General features: G+C 29.3%; 1 protein-coding gene across 1 annotated transcript; it reads right to left on the bottom strand.

Moving 5' to 3' along the window:
- Positions 1 to 296: 296 nt before the first annotated feature.
- ERF1 (ethylene response factor 1) lies at positions 297 to 1,195 on the bottom strand. The gene has a single exon (XM_022905406.2). It carries the CDS (start codon positions 1,106 to 1,108, stop codon positions 461 to 463), a length of 648 nt encoding a protein of 215 aa, XP_022761141.1. The 5' UTR covers positions 1,109 to 1,195; the 3' UTR covers positions 297 to 460.
- Between the last annotated feature and the right edge of the window lie 23,075 nt (positions 1,196 to 24,270).

Raw genomic sequence — 24,270 nt, 5'->3', positions numbered from 1 at the left:
TATGTGACAATGAATCTTAAAACAGTGTTATTAAAGTGTATTTATCATTCACCTACCAACTGCCAAATCCTTTGTCTTTGATGTATAAGACAAGTGATCTCTTGAAATTATTGCCATCTTAATTTTTTATATAAAAAAAGTTATAATACAAGGATAAAAGAAAAAATTATAAGTGTTTGAATCGTAAATTTATAATTACATAAATTAATTAGATTAAACTTTGATTTTTATTGTCATCTTCTTCGCTAATTCCTCAACTTTACATAGAATGGTAAAAAGGAAAAAGAGGATACACATTTAAAATTTAAAATATCAAAATGTGAACCTTCTTAAATCTTTACTTACAAAAGGGGGGGTTCTAAAACAAAAGTTCAGGCAAAACAAAGAAAAATAAATGAGAAAAAGAAGATTGATAGCATAGAAGTAGAGATGAGCAAGATTTTTTTTTTTTTTTTTTGGTTTACCAAGGTCTAGCTGTTTGATCAGAGGAATTCAACAGTTCTTCCAGGTAATCAGCACCTAAATCCTCCAATACCATCACATTGTTTATCCTCACATCTCTTTCTTTCCTGCTTCTGCTCATCATTTTCCTCCTCATGGAATGTTTCCTCTTTAAAGCTACCACTGGTGAACACCCTTCCTCTTGGTTGCACTTCATGTCTCTCAGTGATTCCTGCACTTTTTCGACCGGAAAGTTGAGTATCGCGGCTGAGCCTCTCATGGCGAAAGCAGCTTGATCATAAGCCAAAGCAGCTGCTTCTGCACTGTCAAATGTTCCTAGCCAAACCCTTATGCCATGCCTGGTTGAATCCCTTATCTCAGCCGCAAACTTCCCCCAAGGCCGCCGTCTTACACCTCGGTATGACTTTTCTTTCTTGGGACTTTCCTTCTCCATTGAGCTAACCTCTTCTTCTTTCACTTGAATAGGACACGTTATTTCTGATGTTTCTTGTGTAGCCTCCGCGAGTAGCCCATATAACAGCATCTCTTCAGAGTCATTTTCATTGAAAGGAAGAGAGTTGTAATTGAAAGGAAAAAATTCCGGTGACCCAAATGAAGATTCCGATGAGGAGTTGGAATTTGGGGAGTGAAAAAGGAGAGAATCCATTTATTTTTCAGGCTTTGGAAGCGTTTGTCTGTAACTCTGTTTTTTTCTCTGTTTTTTGGTTGTAAGCGTTGGGAGTTGGAGGCAGAGCAAATCTCCATTTTATACTCCAAATTAAGGTGGGGAAGGATTTAAATGTAAAATAATACGGCATAAGAAAATGGTCAAAAAAAGATTGACAAGTGGCAAAGATGCTGACATGGCACCATATTGTTGATTCTTTTAAGTTGGTTCCACAGCCAAGATTAAATGAACACGTGGGTCAATTCTGGCGTGGCGGCCAAGTCCAAGCAAGTGATGTCAGCAGATGATCTCAGTTTTTGTTGGATATGAAGCATGGGACCTTGTCCACTTGTCACCCCACGTGGATGATGTGACAACTCGGCTTGGCAGTTGGAAATAACAGTTAAAATTATCAACAAATTTTGGAGAAAATTTGAAAATATAGTGTCTTTTTCTTGCACTCACGAAAATTTTCTTGTTTTTCCAACGGGACTTTTTTTTTCCTTACGGGAAAATTCGATTCCATATTTAATCACTTAGATGGGATTGGTTATGAAAAAAAAAAAAAGAAATTTTAATTTCACATAGAAATATATTTTTTTATCTTTTTTATATTTCATAATTTTTTTTGATAATTAGTACTTCTTTTATCTATTTTCTTTGTCCATCTTTTTTTTTTTGAATTTTTTAAAATTATGTCTCATTTTTTTTAACATCTAAAACTCTTATTTTTTTATATTTTAAAATTATTTTTTATGATTTTTTTTTATTTTTTAACGTTAAAAATCATAAAATTTTAATTTTATAAAAAAAATAATTTTAATATTAAATATATTAAAGCCAAAACATTTTTCTTAAATTTCATGAAAATCAATGCAAAACAAACAAATAGGGATAGAAGAAGTATAAATTTAAGTGTAAATTTAGGCCCTTAATCAATTCTAAGAAAGACAAATAAAAGTCAAGATGATTCATCATTGCAAATTGAAACATGATGAAGTGTTTGATAAAAGGTTTAACAGAAAGGAGAAAGAAAAGTAGTAGTGTCATTTGTGGATGAAACTCCATGGTTCCTTCCATACGCTCCACAATGTCTACCTTCTTTCGATTACAAGGAGTTGAATTTTCAGAGATGGAATAATATCAGCTGGGGTGGGGACAGTCAAGCTTTGCATGGATGATGATTATTTCAATGGGTCTGATGATTACAATATAAATAAGAAAAAAGATTGAAGGTGGCTTTATTTTATTTGACAAACTGTTGAAATTTTCTTCTAATTGATTTGGGAGAATGATAATTGTCTAAATGCCATTTGAGTTTTTCTTTTCGAATTTAATTGAAGTAAGATCTAATTAGCACTTTACCTAGGGTGACGGATCAAATTTATAATTATTTTTTTTAATAATTGATAACTAAAGTTAACGAGGAAAGAATGTTTCATACGGAAATAAAATTTTTTTAGCTTTTATTATTTTTTACTAAATTTAAAAAATATACTATTAAATTATGGAAATGAAAAATGTTATGGGAAAATCAGAAAATTAAATTGCTAAAAATAAAAAGAAAAGAAATACTATGATATGTAAAATGTTAAAATGGTGATAAAATAAATCACACATCAATTAAATTAGATGCATCTTAAGCATATGAATAAAATAAGGATCACTCCACTTATTTTTAATTGATTTTAAAATAAATGTTCATCTTCAAAAATTAGTATAAAAATCCTCTTATACTAATGTAAAAGTTATTTTTTTTATTTTTAATCAAAATGATTAAAAATAAGTATTATAAATTTAATTTTAATATAAAAATAAAAAAGTAATTTTTATACTAATATAAATGAATTCATACTCATATATATATATATATAATATTATGCGTGTGAAATTTTAGGGTAACATTCAGAAATGAAAAGATACCAGTCAAAAGAACTTGAATGGTAGTTAGATATGTTCTCCAATGCTCAAATCGGTATATGTAAGAGATGAGCTCAAAGGGCAAACTAAGGCATGAGAATGGAATAAAAAATTTAGTGCCAAAATTGTACTTGCTTTATAAAGCAATTGTTTCTCTCTTTTCACTCAAAAAAGACAAAAAACTTCGCCAAATCTCATAAAAAAAAGAAGAAATTTATTGACTATCTAGATGATAAATTTTCTCATTAAGTTTGGATTTTGCAAACATGTTAATGAATTTTCAAGCACGCCTTTATAGTTATAAAAACGAGATTCATGTGAAATGATTTTTACAAAGAATCTATTAATCGGAAATTGCTGCCCCAAGCCAAAAGCCCGACTCGACGTGAAAACTCAAATTTGGAAGTGACGTTTATGTCCTTTCTTCCAACGTAACAATAAATATACGATAACATCATTTTAATATAAATTTATAGTCAAAACGAATACGATAAAATTTAAAATTTAATATTATATTAAATATTTAATTTAAAATTAATTAATAATAGATGAAGAGATTTAATTTAAATTTAAAATGAAAAATTCATTATATAACACATGTAAAATAATATCATTTTAACAATAATAATGATAAATTATTTTAAATTATTTTTTTATTTAATCAAAATCATTATCCTAAACATAGAGCCTATCAAATATCAGTCAAATTTCGAATTTTTGGTGGCCCCTCATTTGAAAAAAAATGGCCTAGGTACATGCACCAGAAAAATAAATTCGGAAAAATACTTCTAAAGTCACAAAAAACTAGAATTTGTTGGAAAAGTCCTCCAAAAAAATGGATACTTAGTTTGATAATGACTAGACTCGTATTTCTGTTGAAGTCCAGAAGGTGTATCTTCGATATAATTCAACATTTTGATGTGAAACTTCCGGGAAAGGAAGGACCATTTTGGAATTGATAGCTATTTCCGGTGGACAAAGAGACAAGACCAAGATCTTCATCCAGTTTAGAAATATCAAATTACTGATTATAAGTTTAAGACTTGGGTTTTCCTTCTTTTGTTTTTGGAATTTTTGTTTTTTATGTTAACTTATTCTTAGGGTTGAGTGGACATTTTTGTTGGCATATCTACTAAATGGTTGAGAGCAAAGTTCAGTTCTCTTCAATTGGTGGGTGAAAAGCCAGCCACCCATTCCCTTCTTCCTTTCTTTTTTTTGGCCCTGCATCAATTTCAGTATTTAATAATGTGAATTATATTTACACTGAAAAAAAAAAAAGGGAAACAATTTGATGGTAAAAGAATAAAAGTCGAGAGATTCCATAAAATTTTTAGTTGAACTGATCTCTTTTTGTCTCATATATATAGTGTGTGTGTTTTTTTTTTATATTTTAAAATATTTTATTTATAAAAATGAATCAATACGGCTTAACCTTGAAATTTCAGACAATACAAACTCAAAATGACTTAAAAGTTGAGAGTAGTTGAATTAAATATAGACCGAAGACCTAATTAACTTGAAACCAAATCAAAGATACAAACACCCAAACCCTATCCAAAATCAACGCAACATGTAAAGTAGCTAGTATTACATGATATTGAAGACCTTTCACTTGTTTCTTAAATTAACCCACTTTTGTATCCTATTATTCTTTCTTTTGTAATATTTTATTTAACCCTGTCCATGAATCGAACTGTTTCTTAATTTGATTAGATTGGATCTTAAACATAAATTTTAAATTTAGATCTGATCCCATTTAGTCCGTAAGCACATGTTATTATTAAATAATTAATTTTATTTAATTTTAATTTAAATATATATTTAAAAATAGAAAATATTTTAATAATAAACATAAATAGATTTTGATGAACAGATCAACCGAGTCTTGAACAAACATAAGGGTTTTGAATTGTAATCAAAGCCAATCCATGGACATCTCTAGTTTTACCATATAAAGCAAATTACTGTTGATCGATTACTTGGTCTTTCTTGCCTTCACGCTTTAAATACCTAATTCAAAGAAAAAAGAACACAAAATTTAACCAAAAGCATAATTTAAATTTGAAATTAATAAAAAAATCAATGGAAGGTTAGAGAAACAGAAGAAACATTAATAAAAAACCTACAACGAAGAATATGTTTGAAAAATCAGCTCTGCTAGAAACTCAAGATATATGCTTTGTTATTTATTTATTTATCTCACATGGAAAGTTGAGAGCTACGGATCTGCTGCAAGTTGCAAAGTTCCCCAGTGGTCCAAATTTGTCACGAATTGGAAAACCAAAAAAGGAAAGATAACAAAAGTTTGTCACGAGCGAGTAATTATTTTAATCATAATTAAGAATTTATCCGAATTTGAAATTATATTTTAATAGCTAACGTAGTAATTTTATATTATATCAATTATAAAATAAAGAATATCTCTGCATCAATTTTTAAAAAATACATAAAAAATTACATCCAATTTTACTGTTTTGGATTCAAACGTGTGAAGTAGGACGAACAAAAATTGTATTTGATCCGGTCAATAAGTCACAAATAAGGGGGCAAACCGATTGTCATCAACAAAAAAATGAAACATATAATTGTAAGAGTAAAAATTCTCTTCCCATATGTGTTAATTATATAGCCATAAAAAAATAAATAGAAAAATTAATTATAAGAGAAAAAAAAAACCAAATTTCTAACAAGAAATGATGAACGTCTAAAATTCAATCAATCTAAAATATGATCATAGTCAATTTGAGATTCAATTCGTGGCAAAAGGAAAAAAAGATTTGGGATTCTATTAAACCAAACAAGAACTAACAAAGATATAAATTCGAAATTGAAAGCACAAGATTCTTGAGATCAAGTAGACTTTTCTTTTGTCTTTATTCATGAATGTTCAAAATCAAGATAAAATTTACCTTAATTTTACAAACATTTTACTGTTTGATAAATTATCTTGATTCCTAAATTCTCTGGTTTTCCACTAGAGAAAACCAAACACAATTTAATTTTGAAAACAATAAAATCAGAAACAAAAGAATAACGGAGTAAATGAAGAAGGAATGAAGCATCTAATGAGAACATATATCTTTGCAATTTGCAAAGTTCTTGAGTGGTCCAAAACTTCATCAGAAATGGAAAAAAAATAAAAAAGAACAAATTTAAGTTACAAAAAGAAAACTTTTTTTTTTTTTAAATTTGACTGATTGGTTAGGCAAGCAGTGATGCCAACAGATTCATAGCACATGGTCTGATTCGTATATTTTCCACATTTAACTTGCAATTATGAGAAAGGACCCACTTTTCCGCACCTCCACACCCTTTTCCAACAACCTAGTCCCCAAGGTCTAATTTCAAGCCGCCAGACAGGTCGTCCGGTTACTATTTGGCCTTGGGCTGCCATACAAAAACAAAATCATAAGACTCTTGCTTATCCATTTCTGTCCAAGAATTCATGCCATATGTTAAAGTAACAAGAACAAAATTGTATCAAGGCATGTCTGTAAGAGGACAAATTGAATTCCAGCGGCCAATATTGTCTGAAAATACTAAAGAGAGTGGTTTAAATTTCGAGTTAGCTTTGGCCTATTTATAAGCTCAAAAAAGAAAAATAAGATTTGACTGAAAAAGGAACAAAATATCTTCAATTGCAAAATACAGATTACACTCCTAAAAAAAATTGAATTATTTTTAATTTTAACAAAAAAAATTGTGAGTCAGATTAACTCATTAGATCAATTCATTAACCTTAGCAACTTTGAATAAGGGATTCAGTTAAAATAATAAACATTGATGACAGATGAAGAGATTCCATTTTTTTTATATATTAGAAGTTATCAGAGATTGAATAGTTATAATTAAAACTAAAAATTCAACATTATATCAGCAGATAATAGGGCTGTTGACATCAGGTATTCTATTTTATACAACAAGAACTAGTTGAAAATCGAAGACAGAAGGAAAAGTGAACACCCACAGCCATTTCGGAGGGGTTAGGGGGTTCATTAAAACTTAAAAACACAAATCATTCTGATGTCTACCTTAAGCTTAATTAATATAGTTGATTCTAATTCCTGTGTTTATATCAGAATATTGAGGGCAAGTACCCTGTTATTGAAAAGGATTCTTGTTGATAAGTGATGCAGCATATGGTACGAAGTAATTAAACTTCAAAAGTTTGAGGGAAAAATTGAAAATCCGATGAAAATGTTCCAATATAAAATTATTTCAGAGGTAAAATATTCACTTACAGTTAAGTGAAATATTCACATACGCATATAAGGTGTGAATTATATATATATTTATTTATTGGTGTGCTGCAGTTACAGTTAAATCAAAGCCACTACTGCACTCATGTCTTGTTACCATTCTTGAATATAAAAGCAAAATTCTTCCAATTTTTATGTGAAAGTTACAGCAACATAAAAATAGCCAATTCTGGTTAAACAAAAAAATGCCCTTATTCTGCAAAGTAATGCAACATCTTCACAATGGTAACATCCACCTAAAAGCAGAAGAAATAGCACGTTTTTTGCCCCCCCTCCCCTTCCCTTTTTTTCCTAACAATGTAAGGCAACAAACTGCAAAAGCTAGTTGTGCTGGTAAATGACAAATCAGAACAAGGACTACGTTGAATTCTCACCTTATAAACAAGAAAAAAAAAAAGACAGGAGATCAGATCATGGGCCACAGTAAGGTAGTGATTGAGAATATATGATATTGAAAAGGAACCCAATTGCTTTCCCCTGTTTCGAAGATGTAATTGGTACATGAATCTACTTCAAAAAAAAAAAAAAAAAACCAAATGTTCAACTAACCTTATCAAAATCAATTATAAAATTTTTTTTTTAACGTGACAAAGCTATCGATTAGGGGTTAGAAAATTGTTCTAGAATGTAATTATCGAAAGCAATCTTCGAAAAATTCAAACCAGTATTACAATTTTATTAAGTTGGCTTGGGTTCATTCGATCTTACGGGACTTTCAAGCATTTACGTTAAGCTCTATTGAGTTCACATTGTAAACATGATAGTATTAAGGGTTTTTTTTTTTTTCATCCTTTTGGGCTTTAAACAGCTTTATTTTATGTCTTGAACAGAAGAAGCATTTTTGTTCTTGTGGCTAGGCTCAATGTACCGGTTATTAGGCTGAGAATGATGGTTTTGTAGGTTCTTTATGGCTTTATTGTCATCCATGGTTGATAGAAAACGACAGCTTGATTAATAGTAGCTTAAATAATGATGATTTAACAATGACAATTCCATGTACTTGAACATTTAACTCAAAAGTGAATGCATGTATTTCTTATTAAAAAGGCTAAAGGGTATAAGAACCCTTAAATCATAACTAAAAAATCATCTAAGTTCTAATTTTTTTTATTATAATCAATCGATCCTTTCAATATTATTTATTTGGATGCAAAGTTAAAATTATTAACTTGTTTTATCAATTAATACAAAATTTCATGTGATATTAATAAAATATATTAAAATTTATGATGCAATTAATATATGTAAAAATTAAATAAAATAAAATTTTTTTACTATTTTCTCTATCTCTCTGAAATCCTTTTAAGAATTCAGTTGATTATAGTTCAGAGATTGATTAATTAAATTTTGTTATATTACTATATTTTATCTATTTAAAAATTCAATTTAATTAAAATAAAAAATAAAAAATTTAATTGATTATAATAAAATATAAAAAATTTAAATATTATTAAATTATAGTTTAAGAACATTTTTACCCTTTAACTTATTAAAAAGTAGGGCTGAATTTCCTTATTCCAAATTAAAAGTAAAAAAAAAAAAAGGAATTTTGCAAAATACGAAAGCGGGATTCGTTTTTTTGGCAAAGAACAAGTGAGAGTTGATAATGGGGTTCTGAATAAGATAAAAAAAATAAAAAAAGGTTAGATATATACTTTTGCACGAGGTTAGGATTAGAATATTAGATCTAAGCCCCACCATGCATCCACTACCTTAAAAAACTTGTTTATATATTAACTAGCCTTTTTAACCCATGATTTTTTATAATTTAAAAAGAGTGAGTTTTTAATAAATTTTATTTAATTTAAATTGATAAATATATTTCAAATTTTTTTAAAAAATAAGGGTAAACTTGATAAATATATCTTATGATTAAGAACAGATTGAAAGTATCCATGAGATTTAAAACGTGATATATAACCACTTTGTGCCACTATTTTGTTATCTCCTAACGAACATTGTTATAGAAACAGTCACAGCAAGTCTGTGTTTCTTTTTCTTTCCACGATTAATGTCTTCTTTATTTTCAGTTCTTTTATTTTTGTTTTCTTTTCCCACCTTACTACTTTGAAAAATTAAGTGAACCCGCTCACATGGATTCTTTATAATTGCAGAAAGTGAAAGATCGAATGATGGAAAATTATGCTATTATGGTGTATAATCACCAATAAAAACTTTTGGAACAAGTGGCAATTGCAAGCAAAAATTTTATGGTTGTGAAAAATTTGAGGTAAGATTTCCTTAATTGTTGATATCGTAATGGTTTTAAGATCTGTTAGACGAATTTGAAAATAAAAGAAGGAGTCATCACCAATTTTTTCTGGCTAGGTACTATTAACCACTTATTAAAACTTATCATTTTAATAAAATTTTAAAATTAATTAAAATTTATTTAAAAAGATAATTTTTGGGTTTGTAAAAATAGTTTGGGTTCAAAAATCGGTTATGCATGAAGAATGAATAGCACCCCTACAATGTTCGTAAAAAAATTAGTATTAATTAATTTTGTGTTACCTTTTAATTTTGACTAAATTGGTTTTAATTTTGGTATTTAAAATTAATGTTCTTAATTTCCTTTATTATAGTAAAAAAGCATATTTTATTTCTATTTTATTTGCTTGATAAATAAATAAGAATCTTGCATATTGAAAAATCTCTAAAAATATTCCAATACTTTGACAATATTAAGAGAAACTTTCTTGCTTAAAAAATTTTTAAGAATCACTACTTGAAATTCTCAAAATCTTATTTTTGGTAGTTCATATTTATCTTCAATATTTATATTTAATAAGCCTATTGTAAAATATGATATCTATTATTTAAAATCAAATAATATTTTCTAAAAAAATTCATTTCTTATATTAAAACGAAAAATCATTATTGAAAATTATTTTAAATGCTCTAATATATTGGCGGCACTTAAGATAAATTTTCTTATCCAGATATTTCTAAAGATTCACTACTCGGATTTCTTTAGGATGTCATCATCGAGGATTTGGTTTATTATTTTTAGAGTATAATGCACATGAATTAATTTGTGATGCTATTGTATTATATAAAAGGTCATTTTTATGAGTGAAAAATAAATGATAATTTTTCGTATTGAGGACCATTCTAAATATTTCAATTCTTTGATAATATTTTTAAAAAATTATCACTTAAGGAATTCTCGAAAATCATTACTCGGACTTTTCGTAGTCCTATCATCAGAATTTTCATTATTTATTATTTTTAAAAACTTTTACATTAAAAACAAAATCAAACACTATTAATAATTTTTTTAAAAAATATTTATCTTCATAAACATTGTTAACTATTTCAAGGCAAGCATGTTTTATAAAAAATATTATTGACATTAATAATGTAAAAACATTTAAATAAAAAAAAACAAAATGTATAGAAACCATACCAAAAAAAAAAAAAAACTTTGGTGTTTAAGCCTAAACTCATGTAATCATTAGACCAAAACCATTAGAGTCCAACTTCTGGTTTGAATTTGGGTTGCAGGAACGAGTCGGTTAACAAGCGAGCTGGGTCACAGATTGGATCTGGACCAGCAACAAGTTTGACCCTGTGTGGGTGGGTTGATCAGATCAACTTTTTTTTTATAAAACCTTAATTTTTTTATTTCATTTAATCTCTTTCTCCAAAAAAAAAAAAAAACTTTTATTTCCCTTTTAGATAAAAAAAAAAACATCTCCCATTTTGAACTCAAAAGACGTCACACTATTTTCTTCTACCATCACTCATCGCTGATCAAGCCATCCCCTTTTTCTTTCTTTCTTTCTTTTTCTTCTTTTTTTTCTTTTTTTTTTCATTTTTTCATTTTTTCCTTTCTTTCTTCTCTTTTTCCTACTGCTACAGCTTTTCCTTTTTTCTCTTCATCAATCATACCTCTTTATGCCTCTATCACCTTTAACTTCTCTTTTATAACCTACACTGCCTTTTTTTCTTGTTTCTTGAAAATTTTTTTTAAAGATTGACTTATCCTTTTTTTGTTTTTCTTTCACAAGGTTTTTGGAGCTATGGTTCCTCCCCTTGGGGAGGACTATGAATTTTTTAGATTTTTTTAATTTTTTGGTTGGGTATGGTTATGAAAACAAAAGGGATGTTTGGTTACCGATGAAGGCTTTTAGTGTCTCACAGGCCAAGGTTAGGCATTAAATGAGGGGTTATTAGTAGGTGTTTGGTCTCGAGCTGGGGCTATTTAGTGGAGTTGGTGCTTGTGGCTACTGGTAGGGTGCAACTTTCTAGTTGTGGGGGTAAAGGTTGGGTTTGGTGGTGAAGCTGGGTCCTGCAGTGGTTCTTGTCAAGGGTTAGTACTAAAAAATAGGTTTTTTGGGTTTAGGCGAGGTAATGGGGTGTTGGATAAGGGCTGGTGTTGCTGTGAATAGAGGTGTGGGCAAAGGCTAGTGTTTGCAGATGGTGCAACAATTAATATGCTGGGTATGGCATGAATGGCTAGATGCTCTAGGTGGTGTTGGGTATGGCTTGATTCAGGTTTATAAAGTAGGCGAGACTAATGTTAAGGATGGCTTGTCTTATTAAGGTTAGTGATCTTGCATAGGATTGATTGAGAGCTATGTTGGTAAGGCTAGTAAAAGGTTTGGAAAGGGGCTTGGTGCTTATAGGAAAAATTGGATGTTAGAACCCCCAATTTGGTGTATTTTTATCCTTGGTTTTTATTTGGCCATTTGTAACAATCGTATGAAGTTTTCAATATGACAGAGTAGTGGAGTTGTTACTAGGACTGGTGGAGTGTAGGGCTTGAAAATTTTGGCTTTACAGGGTCTAAATTGTCAGCCATTGATTTTTGTTCTTTTTTATTTTTCAACCTTTTTTTTGTAATTTTTCAATTAGTTTAATTAATTTTAAGTGATAAAATAATAATAATAATAACAATAAAATAAAATTAAAAATGACTAATTCGAAACAAGCTTGAATAAATCTAGTTTGGTTTAATGCTTAAACTAGCTCAAATAAAAACAAGCAAATTAAGCATAAAAATCAAACAGATTTGAATTGATCTAGACAAAATTGGGTGTCTAAAGTTACCTTTTTGTTTTTGCATATTACTGAGAATTAGGGATAGGGCAAAGATATAGACAACGATTTTGTTCGGACTTAATGGTTCAAAAAGTTTTTTTCTTTTTTTTTCTTTTTTTTTAATTTTTAATTTTTTATTGATTTTTGTTTTTTTTGTTTTGATTTTTTAATCAATAAATTTAATCACTTAAAACCAAAAAACTCAATAACTTTTGAAAATAACATAAGAAATTATGCTTGGAGGTCTTACAAATCTTATAACTAAAACAGATTCAGCTTGAAAGAATTATGAATCTTGTCTAAAAAATTTAGAGATTATACTTGGAGGTCTTACATATCTTGACATCTTTGAATGCTCTTTTAGTTAGAGGCATTGAAACTTTAAAAATTTAAAATGTTTTGCCCAAAAGTCATAGAGATTACGCTAGAGGTCTTAAAAATATTGTCATGTACGAAAGCCCATTTGATTAGAGGCTTTGAAACTTTAAAATATTTTACCCAAAGGTTTTAGAGATTATGCCCAAAGATCTTAGAGATTATGCACGAAGGTTTAGAGATTAGACCTGGAGGTCTTAGAGATTATGCTCGAAAGTCTTAGAGATTATGCCTGGAAGTCTTGAAGATTATACACGGAAGTCTTAAAGATTATGTCTCGAGGCTTTAAAGATTATGTCTAAAGGTCTTAAAGATCTTGTCATATATGAAAGCTCTTTTGATTAGAGGCCTTGAAACTTTAAAATATGTTGCCTAGAGGTATTAGAGATTATTCCTAGAGGTTTTATAAATCATTAAAAAATTTAAGATTTTGGTGTTAGTTAAATAGGCTTAAAGTGCCAGCTAATTTGGGTTTGGGTACTAGCTAATCTGGGCCTGGGTGCCAACTAATTTGAGCTTAGTTTAGTATGGGTACCATCTAGACTAGGCTTAGAGTGCTAGCTAAATCAGGCTTAAAGTGCTAGCTAAAGTAAGCTTAAAATCTCAATTATGCCAGCTAAATTAGGTTTAAATATCATTTGGGTGCTAGTTTAACTACGCTTAATTTGATCTACATGCCAACTTGACTGGGCTGAGAGTGCTAGCTAAATTAGGCTTAAAATGCAAGCTAAACTAAGCTTAAAATCTCAATTGTGCCAACTAAACTAGGTTTAAATATCATTTGGGTGCCAACTAAACTGGACTTAATTTGATTTGGATACCAGCTAGATTGGGCTTAAAATCTCACCTTGTATCATATCTCATTTTTTAACAGCTTTTTCACTTTTTGTAGATAATTTTTTTCACCTTTTTTACATTTTGGTCTTTTGTCAAACTATTTTTTTAATCTTATTTTTCTCTAATTTTTTTCATGATAAACTTCTTTCTTTTTTTTTACCATTCAAAATGAATACAGGTGGCTTTTTTCATAAAGCAAATGGCAATGTTCCTTTCATGTAGATGCCTCTACAAATACATTTTCTATAATACAAATGCTATGATACAAATGCAAATGTCTTTCTTATGATGCAATTGCGAATGCTTTGGTTATGATGATGTAAATGCGAATGTCTTTATCATGATACAAATGCAAGTGATGTAGCTATGAATGTCTTTTTCATAATGTAGATGCGAATGGAAATATCTTTTTCATGATGCATAAGCAAGTGCGAATGTCTTTTTTTTATTTTTATTTTTGTAACATGTAAATCAAATGTCTTTCTGATGATGCACATATACTTGATGCAAATGCTATTTTTTTTTGTTTTTTGTTTTGTTTTGTAGTATGTAAGTCAAATGTCTTTGTCATGATGTAAATGTGAATATGAATGCAATTGATGCAAATTCGAAGACTCTTTTTGTTTCTTTTTTTGAAATATCTCTGTTCAAATTTTTAATGTTTACTCTTCACCAAAAATAATCTTAGTATTTTGTACAAAATGCTTAAATAATCTCTAAACTTTCAAAAGTGATCACAGAATTGCCCCATATAAAATATCTTTGTAATCAATGAGAAAAGTTAAAAACTCATGACTTTTGAATCTCTTGAAAATTGATGATTACTATTTGAAATGCTTGTGGATGGGGGTAATCAACCGTTCAATTCTTTTCATTGATGAGCATATTTCAAGGAAGACTAGACAAAAGTTGCAAGGATTTCTCTTAGGCTCATAAAAGAGATAAATTTTCTAAAACACTTTTCTTTTATTGAAAACATGATACTTTAATGTGCTTCAAAACTACTCATTATTTTCCAAAAAAGATTTGAAAAGAGAAAAAGGCTATTTTTTTTTTTATTTTCACTCTTTGGTGAAATGCAAAGTCTTTAAAAGATTTTGCATCGCGACTTTCTATTCTAGATAGAATCTTGTAACTCTAAAATTTTTTTGGGGCCTCAAGATTGGCTCTAGATCTAATCTGCCCTTTTTTTATTTTTACCTTAGAACTATATTTTCTAACAACAAAAAACTTGGTAAAATCTTACCAATTAATAAAGGTATATAGCTCTTCAATTCAAGTGTTCATATTTGATCAAAATGAACTTTTAAGGTATGTAATGTAGGTTTAGGTTCGAGGTTATGAAATAATGGATAAATATGCTTAAAATATATTATTGAGGGTAATTAGGCCAAGGATTTTATGGAGCATTCTCTGGATGAAAAGCCATTTGTTTTTCATTTTTTTCTTTTTTTTTTTTGAAAACATTTGACTTCAACTTTAGCATTCTACTTTTTTAAAATCAACTTCTTTTTATTTGAGATTTTAACTGATGCTTTATTCATTTTTTGCCTTGAGCTTTCATTTCGAGGTGCACGTCTTTCTTTCTTCGCTTTTCATTTTTTTGGAAACATTTGACTTCAACTTTAGCATTCTACTTTCTTAAATTCTATTTTTTTTCCTTAAAATTTTAACTAAAGCTTTATTCACTTTTTACCTCGAACTTTCATATTTGAGGTGCATGTCTTTTTTTCTTTGCTTTTTTTTTTTTTTGGAAACATCTGCTTACACTTTAACATTCTACTTTATTGAATTCTGTTTTCTTTTTTACTTGAAATTCTAACTAAAGACTTATTCACTTTTTGCCTCAAACTTTCATCTCCAAGGTGCATGTCTTTCTTTCTTTGCTTTTTTTTTTCTTTTTATTGTTTTTTATTTTTTTGAAACATTTTACTTCACCTTTAGCAATTTACTTTCTTGAATTCTTAGGATTTCAATTGAAGCTGCATTCACTTTTTACCTCGGGCTCTCATATTTGAGGTGTATGTTAGATTCTCTCAATATTAGATACTTTTCTTGAAGTTAGTTTCTTAAAAATATTTTTATTTTGCCTTCCAGTGTAAACGACGATCTTTGGTTGGGGTTTATTTTGGAACAAAAAATTTAATAGGCTCAAATAGGTAGTAAGTGGATAATTTTTCTATATGTGAAGGATAGAGAAAGATGGTCATTTATCATTTCAAATATAATCACTTAGTTAGAAGAGCAAATTATTTGAAGAAAGAGAAAAAAAGGCTTTTTTATTTTTATTTTTTTGTTATATCCATTAATTATTTTTGTGTAACCGATGCCTCATCTTATTTTTCACTCAAGGTTCTTATGATGGTGAAAATTATATTGTATGAGATGTCCCAAATTTGATCGCACGATTTATAAAAATGCTCATTTTGGTTCCAAATTATCTGACATTTTTGGTAAAATGAAGGGAAAAGGTGTTAATGCATAAAACAAATTGTCTTAAGTGTGGAGAAATTTTGCTTCTTTTAATCAATATGTCTTAAGACATGAAACAAGAGGTTACTTAAGAAATTAGGCATTTTTCGTGTTTATGGTCATCGAAAGACTTTGGATGGTTCAATCATATTGGCAAAATTTGACACACATTGAATTACTAATTAAAAATTTAAAAAAGTATCTTACTTGGTTTTTAAAATTCAAAATAAATTTTCAAAATTGGCCTTTTTTTTTCATTGTCCAAGAAGAGATTATTATCTCAATATATCAAATGACGACAAGATTCACAAGTTAAAATTCATGCCCTATAAAAGATTATGAATGGTGAGTAAAGTTATTCAAAAGGATTGAAGCATGGAAATAGTCAAGGAAAGGTATCAATGTATTGGATGAGTTTATTTTTTAATAGTAATAATCAATCACTTTGAGATTCTCATTAGTTAGAAAATGTATATTTCCCTTTGAAAAGGTTTATTTTTTTTCCAATTTTTTTATTTATATTGTTATTCATTGTTGGTCGGGTGGTAGGCTCAAGTGTAGGGAGTAGATCATTAATGGTCATTTGAGGATAGGGATTTGCTAGAAAGCCAAAATGCTGGCTTGGTTGATAAAGATATGGGCTTTGAGAGATTTTACCTATGATAAGGAAGTGGTATTGATGAAGAGGATAAGGATTGCACGAGATGAAGTTTTTGGGTAGATGCCCCTCAAGCATGATTGCTTGTACCTTCATTTTATTATTTTTTGATGTACTTCCCTTTTCAATATCAATTGCATCTTTCAACTTAATTTTGCATTCTTGATTGCATTTTCTATAATTTCAAAGGCAATCACCATGTTAGTAAAGTTTTTTAAGATATTCTCGATCATTCTTTTGTAATAGAGAGTGCTCAGGGAAGTAACAAACAGAACAATGATTTTTTTCTCTAGTACGGGTGGTTGTACTTGGGCTGCCATGTCTTTCCATCTATATGCATAGTTTTTTAAAGTTTTGGTTAACATTTTCTCCATGTTCTACAAAGACAACCTATTTAGCACCATATCTTCAACATGTTTTTATTGTGCTAAGAAAGCCCTAGCCAAATCATTCCAAGAGCAAATCTTACTTCGGTCTAGATGGGCATACCACTTTGCAACAAATTTGATGAGACTATCTTAAAAGCAATGGATCAACAAGTTATCATCATTACTGTGGCCTATCATCTTTCGACAGTACATGATAAAATGTGTTGAGGGGCATTTTGTTCCATCATGCTTCTCAAAATCTAAGGCTTTAAATTTTGATGGAATGACAAGGTTAGGCACTAGACTAAGTTCGCTGGCATTAACACTCCTATATACATCATAGCCTTCAATTGCCTTTAGTCTTTTTTCTAATAGGTCATATTTATCCTTCATCACCATATCTTCTGAATGATCTGGGACCCTTTTTAGTTTCTACCATTCTTTTGGATCATCCAAATTAGACACAGCAATAGAGTTGTAGGGAGTAGGCTTGAGATTGACATTTATCTGAACTGAAGGTAAGTTGGTAGAAGTGTAAGTATAAGGTTAATGAGTTGTTGGAGGTGCTTGTGACATATGAGGGTCTTGAACATATGGATATGTGAACCCAAGTGGATACGATGGTTCTTCAATAGCTATTTTCTCTATTGCCCCGTGTGTTTCCTTTTTCTTTTGTGAAATCTGCTAACATCTATTTTTATTTTGACAGTTATCTGTCTTTATTCTATTACATTCTCGTAATTGTTTCCTTGATCTCTCCTTTGGTCCTTTCCATTATGTTCATCTGATTTGCAATTTTATTTTTCATGATTTTAGTATAAGCTCAAGTGTTATAAGTGCGTAGATTTAACAAATCATAATTCCTAGGACGAGCTATCCTTAAATCTTTTATTAATTACCAAAAATAGAAATGCATGACATGAATTCTATCATTAAAACTTCCAAAAATATCTTTTTACTTTGAAAGTATATTCATAATCACCATTTTTTGTTTTTAGTTGGCATGAAAACATTGAAATCAAACAAATGATGAATGATATGTAAGTCCAATTTTATTATTATTGTTGAGAAAGAGCTTAAATTTCATCCTATATTCATGTTAAGTTACTTAAAGATATTCCTTCCACCTCAAAAGTTTGGTGAAAGTATATTTATAACCATCATTCTTTTTTACAGGCTCCTTTAGGCATACCATTATTTAAAAAATGAGATGTAAATAGAGACATTAATCCATAAAAAATTCAAGTCAAGAAAATTTTTAATTCATTATTAAAACTTTCAAGTTTACACATCATGAACCATCCTAGGAATAATGCCCAAAAGTGCTAGAGCTGCTCTTACTCCCCCTTACCTCACCTAAAAAATCCAAAAAAAGTTGATTATGATTGCTGGTGAGGAAAACCCTTTGTTTTAAGGCTTTTACTTTTTATTCATTATCTTGGCCAACTTTACTATTGCCTAGAACACTGCTTGCTATCTCGGTATGGATCGATGAAGGATTCCTATAAACAACTAGCTTTATTTCGACGTTAAAATCCAAATATCTAGCTTTCATCAATATCTGTACTCTGTATTTCAAAGATGTGTAGTCTTTCAGAGAATGACCCATAATGCCAAAATGGTATTCACATTGAGCATTGGGGTCATACCATTTGGGATAAGGTGGTTTGAAGGGTTCAATAGGGATAAGGCAATAAAGTAGTTTTTTTTAAGAAGAATGGGTATAAAACTACGTAGGACATGGGTATTGGGTCAATAGGGGTTCTCCCTTTAGTATTAGTGGTGCGAAAGTTCTTTTGTTTTATGGTTAGGTTGCTTTATTGGAAAAATGATGGTATAGTTAGCGTTTGCATGAATTGGAAAACTTTAGGTAGAAAATTAGGTTGAGAAGATAGTGATTGGATAGCATGCTGAATAAGTGGTTGTAAAAGTAAGATAGTGGACATGAATTCAGGTGTGGAATTCTCAGAGGTTATATGAAGTTTGAAGGCCTAATCCTATGTGCTTGGAAAGGAGGTCGAAAGCATTCATGAAAAGGATTTAGGTGTGAATTTGGACTTAGGATAATTGGTGGGGGTTGTTTGAAGCCAAACGATTCCATCTTAGAAATCAGACTTTTGTGTTAAGTTATTTATGTGGTCAATTCATCCATTCCTTTCTTGAGTTTGCCTAAACTTTGATCACATCAGAATTTTAAGTTAAGTAATTTGTGTGGCCAATTCATCCATTCCTTTCTTGAGTTTGCCCAAACTTTGATTATTATGCAAATCATCCAACGCCTTAGTGTGCTAGAGAAAAGTACTGAACCCAACATGAGCCAATTGATCTTGATTTGATTGAATCGAAAGTGACATCAATCCTTGATGAGCAACAAACTTAACCATTTTTGTCAATTGAGTAATCTATTATTTCATTTTTTGTCGCTTGTGCCCAAATTCCTTTTAATTCAACTCCAACGACTAATCCTTGCTTCCAGTTGATCTCTAATTTTTGCCATTCTAATTCCCACCGAGAATGACATTTTGTATCAGGACTTAGGCCAAAAATTCTATGTTATGACCCTTATTGAATGAATGACATAAAAACAATTAATGAATATTTCATCATCCATAAATGTGTATGCAAGGAATGTAATGTTCTATTATAGGGTGGGTGGGATATGAAATGCAATACATGTTCTATGAAACCCTACTATTCATGAATCCATATGCATGAAATGTAATGACATACTACATGAGTGACGAGATATATACCTATGACTAGTGCAACATACTTGTATGAAATGCACGGACCTATCATGTGCATGAGATATGTCTACATGGAATGCAATGCGTGTGTTTTGCTGGCTTAAAAAAGTAGACACTGCCTTAAGATATATAATGAGATGGAGTGTATGCACTAACTATTAAGATGTACATGAAATGCATGTGCATGAAATGGAATACATGTATTATCTATTGATGTGAATGAGGTAGAATGCAATTATTATCTTATTATGATACACATAGGATGGGGTACATGTATTATCTTATTATTTTTTTAAATGATAAAAATATATGCAAAAAGATCAAATGAAAATGCAAAATATGAAACAACATTCAAACTTAATTTTTTTAAAAGAAGGAAAAATTCAAGAACATACATTTTTTTTATCACACATAATAACTAAGATTTGAAAATTAATTTTTATTTGGCCACTAACAAAGAATTTAGTAATTTTTTGAAAAATTTTGTTTGTTTGTTTTTTTTATGCTTATTGGATAATGCTAAAAAGTTTTTTCATTTTATTCTGAAATATTTTATGAAAATACAAATTTTGGATAACCACCAAATGAATGAATTACCCATCAAATGAATGAATTACAAGTCAAAAGAAAATTTTCTTTTCTTTTCTTTTTTTCAAGAAAATTTTCTATTTCCTCTTTTTCAAAATTTTAATGCATATTTCTGTAATTTCTACAAAAAGGTTGGCAATGATCTATCGAAGGCTAGTCCCTAAAGTTCACAGTATGCTAAATGAGGATTTGTACTTCTAAAGGTTCCTAAATTGTTCCTCACTAGTGTCCAAACAAGACTAGTAAAGCACTTCAATCCTCACCTATTATCGGTTATGAACAAACAATGTTCAGTTTGAGTAGGAATATTTCGCTTGCCATTACGGAGGTTATCACCTCATGAGAGCATAAGTACTCTACTCCCTCATAAAAGGGATGAAACCCGAGTCTAGAGCTAATGCATGACATGAATGTGATGTGTGTGAATGAGTGAATATAAAAACCTTATCATAAATGCCTTACAATCTATCAAGAATAATATAACATAATAAAATAATAAATGAATAAATAACATAATTAAAATGAAATTCATGTAAGATTTTTTATTACTATTGTTATTTAAAAAAAATCAAAATCAAGAAAATTAAAATTAAATACCAATTAAGACCATTAAATCAAAATTAAGGATAACACATCATTAATTAACCAGTTTTTTTAGCTAAATGCGATTGGCCACTCATTAAAACTTATTTTTTTAATAAAACTTTATAATTAATTAAAATTTATTAAAAAGATAATTTTTGGGTTTGCAAAAATAATTTGATTCAAGAATCGGTTACCTGTGGGAAAAGATTAGCACCCCCATAATGCTCGTAAAAAAGAGTATCAATTAATTCTGTGTTATCCTTTAATTTTAACTAAATTGGTCTTAATTTTCATATTTAAAATTAATTTTATTAATTTATTTTATTGTAGTAAAAAAACATATTTTATTTTTATTTTATTTGCTTGATAAATAAATAAGAATCTTGTATATTGAAAATTTTCTAAAACTATTCCAATACTTTAGCAATGTTAAGAGGAACTTTCTCACTTAAAGAATTTATAAGAATAACTAATTAAAATTTTAGAAAATCTATCTTCAGCAATTCATATTTATCTTCAGTGTTAATATTTAATACGCATATTGTAAAATATGATATCTATTATTTAAAATCAAATAATATTTTCTAAAAAATTAATTTCTTATACTAAAATGAGAAATCGTTATTGAAAATTATTCTAAATGCTTTAATACATTGGTGGCATTTTAAATAATTTTTTTTTACTTAGAGATTCCTAAATAATCACAACTCAGATTTCTTTAAGATCTTATCCTCAAGGATTTCATTTATTATTTTTAGAATATGATGCACATGAATTAATTTGTGATGTTATTGCATTATATAAAAGTTCATTTTTAGGGGTGAAAAATAAATGAGAATTTTTCATATTGAGGATCATTCTAAATATTCTAATTCTTTGAAAATATTTTTAAAAAAATTCTCTTACCTAAGAAATTTTCGAGAATAACTACTCGGACTTCTCGAAATCTCATCATCAAAATTTTCATTATTTCTTATTTTTAAAATTTTTTACATTAAAAACAAAAATGAACACTAATAATAAATTTTTTTAAAAATATTTATTTTCGTAAGCATTGTTAACTATTTCAAGGCAAGCATGTTTTATAAAAATATTATTGACATTAATAATGTAAAAACATTCAATTAAAAAAACAAAATGTATAGAAACCATACCAAAAAAAAACTTTGGTGTTGAAGCCCAAACTCATATAATCATTAGAACAAAGCCATTGGAGTCCAACTATTGGTTTGAATTTGGGTTGTTGGAACGAGTCAGTTAACAAGCGAGCTGGGTCACAGATTGAACTTGGATTAGAGACAAGTTTGATCCGATATGGGTGGGTCGACCTGATCAACTCATTTTTTTTAAACTTTAAGTTTTTTTATTATTTTATTTCATCTTTTTTTTCCAAAAAAAAGGCTTTCATTTCCCCTTTATACAAAAAAAAAATCAGCTCTCATTTTGAACCTAAAAGATGTTACACCATCATCCTCTTATCGCTAGTTGCCATCAATCAAGCCATTACACACTGCTGCTACTGTTTTTTCCCCTTCTTTTTCTTTCTTTCTTTATTTCTTCTTATTCTTTCCTCATATTTTTTTTCTTTCCTTTTTTCCTTATATTTTCATGTCGTTATAGCTTTTCCCTCCTTCCTCTTCATCGACCATGCCTTTTTATGCTACCATTACTAACTTCTCTTTCGTAACCTTCATTACCTCTTTTCTTGTTTGTTGAAATTTTTTTTAAAAGACTGACTTATCCTTTTTTTTTGCTTTTCTTTCATGGTGCTTAGATTTATGGTTCCTCCATTAGAGGAAAACAGTGAATTTTTTTATTTATTTTTTTATTTTGGTTGGGTATGGTTATGAAGAAAAAAAGATGTTTGGTTACCTGTGAAGGCTTTTGGTGTCTCACGGGCCATGGCTAGACAATAGAAAGGGGATGTTAGTAGTTGGTTGGTCTTAAGCTAGGCTATTTAGTGGAGCTGGTGCTTGTGGCTACTAGTGGGGTGTAGCTCTCTGGTTGTAGGGGTAAAAGTTGGGTATAGTGGCGAGGTTGGGTCTTGTAAGGGTTTTCATTGAGGGTTGGTATTGAAAAAGGGGTTTTTTGGATCTGAGAGAGGTAATGGGGTGTTGGATAAGGGCTGGTACTATTACAAATAGAGGTGTGGGCAAAAGCTAGTGCCTATAAGTGGTGCTACAATCAGGGTTACTTGGTATGGCATGGGTGGCTAAGTGTTTGGGGCAGTGTTGGGTGTAGTGTGATTTTGGGTTGTAAATTAGGCGAGACTAAGATTGAGGGTGGCTTGTCTTGCCAGGGCTAGTGACCTTGCATGGGGCTGATCAGAGCTGTGTAGGTGAGGCTGGTAGAAGGTCTAGAAAGGAGCTTGGTGCTTGTAGAGAAAAAATGGATGTTTGAACCCCCATTTGGTGTAATTTTATTCTTAGTTTTTATCTGGCCATTTGTAACAACCAACCAAAGTTTTTAGTATGGCAAAGTAGTGGGACTAGTGGAGTGCAGGGTAATGGTGGAGTGAAGGACCTGAAATTTTGGTCTCACATGGCTTGATTTGCTAGCCATTAATTTTTGTTCTTTTCTATTTTTTTGCCCCTTTTTTTTGTAATTCAATTTTAATTATTTTTTGTAATTTTTCAATTAATTTAATTAATTCTAAATGATATAATAATAATAATAATAATAGTATTATTATTATTATTATTAAATTAAAAATGACTAATTCGAAATAAGCTTGAAGAAATCTAGTTTGATTTAATGCTTAAACTAGCTCAAATAAGGACATGTAAATTAAGCATAAAAATTGAACAAATTTGAATTAACCTAGATAAAATTGGGTGCCTACAATTGATATAGCTTTCAGATAGAAAAATATTTAATCTTTGAGTTTTTGCATTTACAAAAAGTATGAAAATGTGAATTTTTTCAGTGCGTTAATGGGATGCCATAGGAATGTTGTAAGAAAGAGATACAAACATTAAAAGAAATAATGACAAAAATGATAGATGAGATTTTAGGATTAAATGCAAGAAAACAAAAATTAGTTGAAGCATCGACAATTTGTTAAGCAAAAAAGTTGTGTTTGCAGCAACTAGTTAAAGTAGAAAAAACAAAGCTAAAGTTGAATGAAAAACTCGTTGAAGCTCGAAATAAAGAGTAGAAAATTTGGATCGAACTAGCTGAATCTTATGCAAGAGAGTATAATTGGAGCATCAACTAATTTAGATTTCATGTAAGAAAAGGTTAGTTGCTATAGTTTATGGTAGTGTTATGGTGTTGTTGATTTTGATTTTAATTTTGTGTGATCTTT

Source organism: Durio zibethinus, chromosome 22 (genome assembly GCF_047325235.1).
Source record: "Durio zibethinus cultivar Kanyao isolate XHJ-2024 chromosome 22, ASM4732523v1, whole genome shotgun sequence".
Classification (NCBI taxonomy): Eukaryota; Viridiplantae; Streptophyta; class Magnoliopsida; order Malvales; family Malvaceae; genus Durio; species Durio zibethinus.
The sequence above is the reverse complement of the archived record's forward strand: the minus strand, read 5'-3'. Positions and strand labels throughout refer to the sequence as shown.

Coding starts and splice junctions, on each gene's coding strand:
- ERF1 (XM_022905406.2), bottom strand. CDS start 1,108: ATGGATTCTCTCCTTTTTCACTCCCCAAATTCCAACTCCTCATCGGAA.